General features: G+C 41.0%; 1 protein-coding gene across 1 annotated transcript in view; it reads right to left on the reverse strand.

The window, feature by feature from the left end:
- The window catches only part of LOC134220672 (tight junction protein ZO-1), a 192,624-nt gene extending 189,907 nt beyond the window's left edge, over positions 1–2,717 (reverse strand). Inside the window, exon 1 of the mRNA XM_062699772.1 lies at positions 2,163–2,717. Coding sequence (XP_062555756.1) covers positions 2,163–2,463 — 301 coding nt within the window. The 5' untranslated portion in view covers positions 2,464–2,717. The remainder of the gene's footprint in view (positions 1–2,162) is intronic.
- Between the last annotated feature and the right edge of the window lie 3,922 nt (positions 2,718–6,639).

Genomic DNA, 6,639 nt, shown 5'->3' on the forward strand with positions numbered 1-6,639 from the left:
GGTTTTCCGGATAAACTGACACGGTTGATCAAAGCGACGATGGATCGGGTGATGTGCGTAGTTCGAGTTTCAGGGGCATTTTCGAGTCCCTTCGAAACCCGCAGAGGGTTACGGCAAGGTGATGGTCTTTCGTGTCTGCTATTCAACATCGCTTTGGAAGGAGTAATACGAAGAGCAGAGATTAACACGAGTGGTACAATTTTCAATAAGTCCGTCCAGCTATTTGGCTTCGCCGACGACATAGATATTATGGCACGTAACTTTGAGAAGATGGAGGAAGCCTACATCAGACTGAAGAGGGAAGCTAAGCGGATCGGACTAGTCATCAACACGTCGAAGACGAAGTACATGATATGAAGAGGTTCAAGAGAAGACAATGTGAGCCAACCACCGCGAGTTGGCATCGGTGGTGATGAAATCGAGGTGGTAGAAGAATATGCCGAAAATGATACCAACAGAGAAATTCGGAGACGCATAGTGGCTAGAAATCGTACATACTTTGCACTCCGCAAGACGCTCCGATCGAATAGAGTTCGCCGTACCAAACTGACAATCTACAAAACCTTCATTAGACCGGAAGTCCTCTACGGACACGAGACCTGGACGATGCTCGTGGAGGACCAACGCGCACTCGGAGTTTTCGAAAGGAAAGTGCTGCGTACCATCTATGGTGGGGTGCAGATGGCGGACGGTACGTGGAGGAGGCGAATGAACCCCGCCCAAGTAACCAAAAGTTCCTTTAATAGTACATTTTTCGCTTAATCAGCTTCACAGAGCTGCTTAAGCGAAAAACGTACTCTTAAAGGAACTTTTGGTTACTTGGGCGAGTTGCATCAGCTGTTGGGAGAACCATCCATCGTTCACACCGCGAAAATCGGACAACTGCGGTGGGCCGGGCACGTAGCCAGAATGTCGGACAATAACTCGGTGAAAATGGTTCTCGACAGCGATCCGACGGGCACAAGAAGGTGAGGTGCGCAGCGGGCAAGGCGGATCGATCAGGTCAAGATGACTTGCGGACCCTCCGTAGACGTGCGTGGTTGGCGAAGTGTAGCCATGGACCGAGCCGAACGGAGAAGACTCTTATATACCGCACAGGCCACTTCGGCCTTAGTCTGAATAAATAATAATATAGATCTTGTAAGCGATGATTCAATATGCGAACGAGGAAGCGCTGTAGTGACTAAGGATATTGGATTTTGAAACAATTTCTGAAATTTTTGAAGGAGTGATGTATTTTCCTCAAAATGTTTTTAGAAGTTAAACAAAAAATCAATGGGTAAAAAAATACCAATGAAATTCCATAGAAATTCAAAGAATCTTGAAAAAAAAAATGATTACGAAGAATAACATGCGAGGTAAAATCTTAGAAAGTCAAGCTTGGAATAACCTTAACCATTCAGGAATTCGGAAAGAAAAGCATTTCTCGGATTTTGGAGTACATGCTTTTCACACCATTCTAACAAAAATCAATCAGAAGCTGTTGAAGAAAGCCTGAATAATATGTATGTGCATTGTAAATTTTTGCATTTAGAAAAAGTTGTTAGTATTATTATTCCTCTTCCAGTGTTATAAATACATGTCTAAGCGGCTGGAAAGTTTGAGAATTTCTGAGCATTTGAAAAGAAATTAAAGATTTATTTAAAACAAAATCTCTGATCCCAATCGTTGTTTTTGTAAATATATTTGAAAATAACTGTAATGCTATCGCATCCCATGGATTCCGAAAACTCTAATGTTTCTAAATTTATTTATCACAAAAGACATAGGTAATAAGTCCAAGGCAGAGGCAATGACCCAAACTACATATTGCTGCCACTATTCCAGCTGCCAAAATCAACGAGACTGTTTATGAAATGAGGAAAGCAAAGAAAAGCACAAATTGCATTAAACTCGGCGAAGATATTTCAGCTGGGCTATTTTTTTCCTTCGAAAACACCGAAACGTTAGCTGGTAATGGAGGTAAGGTGGAGAGCCACACATCACCGAGACCAATTGCTTTGAAAGTGGTTAAAAGAAATGATTGAAATAAAACGTCGCAGTCATCAGAACAATTACTGAGTCAGAATTCCATGCACAACTACAGAGAAGCATCTGAACTCTGGGACCAATGATAAATTAATAAAACAAATTATTAATTTCCATATTGGATGGAGTCTTACCTTCCCCACACTGCGACAGTTTGTCGTTGATCAGATCCGAAATCAGCTGGCTGCATTCATTCTCGATGGCATAGCAAAACTGCTTGAACTTCTCAAAGCCATCTCTGGCCACTATCTCGATTAACTGATCACATTTTTTTTCCAGATCACTCTCGCCATTGATCAATTCTTCATCTTCCACATTAATTACACTATTTTTCACCAATATCTGCACTAGGTTTGTCTGGACCAAATCCCGCACTATGGTCAAACGGTGCCGCGAAAGCAACGACCGAACTTCTTCCGACTCGTCGGCCATCATATACGATGGATGCTACAAACAAAACTAAACGTCCAGCCCTCAGTTCAGACTTCTATCCCACAATCCGATCGGCTGGTTAGATACATCATCATGCAGTGGCAGAACCAATACAATCAAAATGAGCGTCTCGCTCCGCGCTGTTTGTAAACAATTTCCTTCCGACGAAGCACTTTTTATACTGTCTGTATTTATGTTACGTTTTAATGTTGCCCGGTTACCCTCCGACAACATTATGCAGAGCATAGCATCCCCGTAGTTCATCTCTACCACGAAGACGAGGAACAAGAGAAACGGACGGATGATTGGTAGGTAACATAATCCTATCAACAGGGCTTGCCGCTTCACGTTCTACACGCGTTCGGCCGTTCCATTCATAACACAGCAACGACGATGGAATCATGGGTGGTAATAATATTCTCGCGACTCATTTCTCAGAAAGTATGTGAGATAGTTTGCAATGCTCTTCTCACTGAAGTGTGAATTACTCACAAGATGTCGTGCCGAGTAGTAAAACTCAATAAAAATCACTTTATTTAGTAGCAGTGTCATCTATCGTTGATTTATTTTTATATGATTTAGCGTTTAGGGTGGAAACATCAGTTGTTGCTTTGTACGAAAACATAAACGGACAAAACACATGTGCAGTGAAGAATCATGATATCTGGAAGTCTATTTTTCTGTCAATCAAAAAATGCCGGGGTAAGATGGGTCAAACAGCGGGGCAAAATGGATCACCTTTAAATTCTGCAATCAATGTTGTTCTTATTCACAATATTAAATTATGTAGAGTAGGTGGTTCTACTTGTTTGAAGAAACTTCGGAGGATTTAAGAAAAGACGTCCAAAGTTAGCGATTGCCAATTAACGAATGAATATTTATTTTCAATCAACAAATTATGTTACTAAGGGGTTTCTAGGATAACGTTGAGTATAACTGATTGGCTACTTGATTACACCCCCTTTCAATCAGTCAGTCCAAGGCTAGTTCGTAGAGTTTTGAATCTTGAGAAATCCAATGCTTTGGTGAACATATCTGCTAGTTGGTCCTGGGTTTTGATAGGTTCTATTTTTAGAGATCCAGAAGCCACATGATCACGTAAGAAATGATATTTAATATCTATGTGTTTCGTCCGCTTTGTTTCTAAGTTCTTCGCCATACAGATACAGCCTCTGTTGTCCTCATAGATGGTAGTTGGTTTGATAGCTTCTTGCAGATCCTCTAGAATCCCTTGAAGCCAAATTGCTTCAGTGACCGCCATGCTTAAAGCAACATATTCAGCTTCACTGGATGACGTTGCTACGGTACGTTGTTTCTTGCTGCTCCAGGAAACCGAACAACCAAACACCTTGAACAGGTAACCGCTCACCGATTTTCGATCGTTTGTGTCCGAAGCCCAATCCGCATCTGCATATCCAATCAATGATGAACTCGATTCGTCCCGTTGGAATAATAGTTTTATGTCTCTTGTTCCCTGTATATACCGAACCACTCGCTTTAGTGCTTGCCAATGTTGAGATTTAGGACTTTGCTGGAAACGACCCAAGTATCCAATCGGAAAACAAATATCTGGTCGCACGCACAGCATGAGATACATCAGCGATCCCAACATTTCCCGATATGGTTCATCGATGTGTTGTCCCGTCAAGTCCAGTGACAATCCCTTTTCCATCGGAACTCTGACCGAATTGCAGTCACTCATCCCAAAACGTTTCATCAATCGGTCGATACTTGCACCTTGTGAAAGCTGCATCACTCCGTATTCATAGTTGTAATCTACTTTGATTCCTAAAAAATGACGAAGTTCTCCACAGTCCGACATTTCAAAAAGCTTGGCCAAGTCTAGCTTCAGTTTCCGAATCGATGAAAGATTTCGTCCTGCAACCAACAGATCATCCACATACAGAATGATGATTAGTTCATCGTCTGGAATCAGCTTCGTATATAGACAATAATCGTGCTTCGATCTGGAAAATCCCATTTTGAGGAGTTCGTCGTTAAAACGTTCATTCCAGCATCGAGGTGATTGTTTGAGACCATATAGCGATTTGATTAAACGACATGTTTCATCAGGCTTCGCTTTAACACCAGCCGGAGGTTTCATATAGATGATTTCCTTGAGACGACCATGCAGGAAAGCAGTCCTTACGTCCATTTGGTGGAAGTGGAACTTGCGATGAACTCCAACAGCTAACACTACACGGATTGTGGCCAACCTTGCCACTGGTGCGTAAGTTTCTTCAAAATCTCGTCCTGGTTTCTGGAGATAACCTTTCGCAACTAACCTTGCCTTGTATCGGATGGGCCTGCCGTTTTCATCCTCTTTAGCCGGAATACCCATTTTGATGCCAGGGGTTTCACACCGTCTGGGCACGTCGTTAGCTCCCACACGTTGTTTGCTTTGAGGGATTGAAGTTCGCTGTGCACCGCTTGAAACCATTCTTTGCTATCGTCTCGTCCAGCAATCTCGTCATATGTTTGTGGGACATCTGCATAAAATGAATCGCCAGAAGTAGCTCCGTAGCCAACAAAGTAATCCATAAACTTACCGGGGAGCGTGCGCTCCCTTTCGCTGCGCCTCATTCGCGTTTGTCCGCTGGACTCGCAATGTTCTAAGGGAACATCCATAAATTACGTAACGCTTAGAGGGAGAGGGGGGTTGACCGAAGTGTGACAATCCATACAAAAATGTTAAGTGATTCACACAAAAAGTGTGACATAGGAGGGGGGTTGAAAATGGCAATTTTTTTCGTTACGTAATTAATGGATCTTCCCTAAGTGCGAAGGGAGCGCTGACAGTGGTGGATCATCTTGTTGAATTTCATTACGGTTCCTTGGTCGAGCCCATAACCTGTAGAGTAGGTGGTTCTACTTGTTTGAAGAAACTTCGGAGGATTTAAGAAAAGACGTCCAAAGTTAGCGATTGCAAATTAACGAATGAATATTTATTTTCAATCAACAAATTATGTTACTAAGGGGTTTCTAGGATAACGTTGAGTATAACTGATTGGCTACTTGATTACAAATTACACACAGATAGATATGTTTATTGTCAATGATTTTATTGAATAAAAATAAGATTTTTAAGCTTTGGGTGAAGAATGGCTCGATATTTAAAAACGTCTGCAATTTCTTATTACAACAAGCCGTCCGTGTAATGCTTTCTTTAAGACAAAATGTATACATTTTTAATTAACAAATTAACATCATTATGCTCAAAAGTAACTTTAAAATCATTAAATCAGCCATGGAAAATATGTTTTGAATACGAACTATGCCCTTCAGTATGTGATGACCCATCTTGCCCCTTTTGCAAGTTCAGAATGTCTAATTTTCGATCAAAATTATTTATTTCAACGCAGTTAGTACAACATCGCCTACATTACTTATGATACTTTTACCACAGAGAACAGACATGGAGGCTCGAACAAAGTGTCTTGCAAAACATGTGTAAACAAACACACCGAACCTCAACGCCATCGACGTCGACATTGCAACTCACAATCTCATTTTGACAACACGATGGCGCTGGCATGCTCTTGCATGCATAACAACACTAGCGCACAGTGGCATTTTTTTATGACGCTAGCGCTGATTATGCACGAGATAACGGCGACATTCCAAAGTAATTTCAAAATGAACAGTAAAAAGTTATCACAACATGGCGAGTGGAACTTCAACGTCTGTTCTGTGTGCTTTTACTATATTATATCTAGACCAACATTTGAAAAGGGCGTAACAGCCAAAATTTATTCCTTCTGATTCCTCGTCTACATATATAGTTATATAAGTAGACGAGGAATCAGAAGGAATAAATTTTGGCTGTTACGCCCTTTTCAAATGTTGGTCTAGATATATTATATACTATAGTTTACTATATATATATTACCTATACTATATATTACCTTCGTCAGATAAAACTGTAAAGAAGTTCATTTTCTGCAATCTACGTGATTTTCCACGTAGCATGGACGTGTGGATTATTTTGAGTATACTAAAAATGTTTAAATTTTACATTGCTCGACGAGATTACATGTTTTATAGAAAGTGTGTTTCGCATAAGAAAAACCCAACTTAATTCACCGAGTAGTGATACTGCCTTTCTCGCATTTAGCCAAGGCACCAACCTTATATGGTGCTAATACGGTTCGATTTCCTGCATAACTTTTAAACGCAAAG

This window comes from Armigeres subalbatus, chromosome 3, assembly GCF_024139115.2.
Source record: "Armigeres subalbatus isolate Guangzhou_Male chromosome 3, GZ_Asu_2, whole genome shotgun sequence".
Lineage (NCBI taxonomy): Eukaryota > Metazoa > Arthropoda > Insecta > Diptera > Culicidae > Armigeres > Armigeres subalbatus.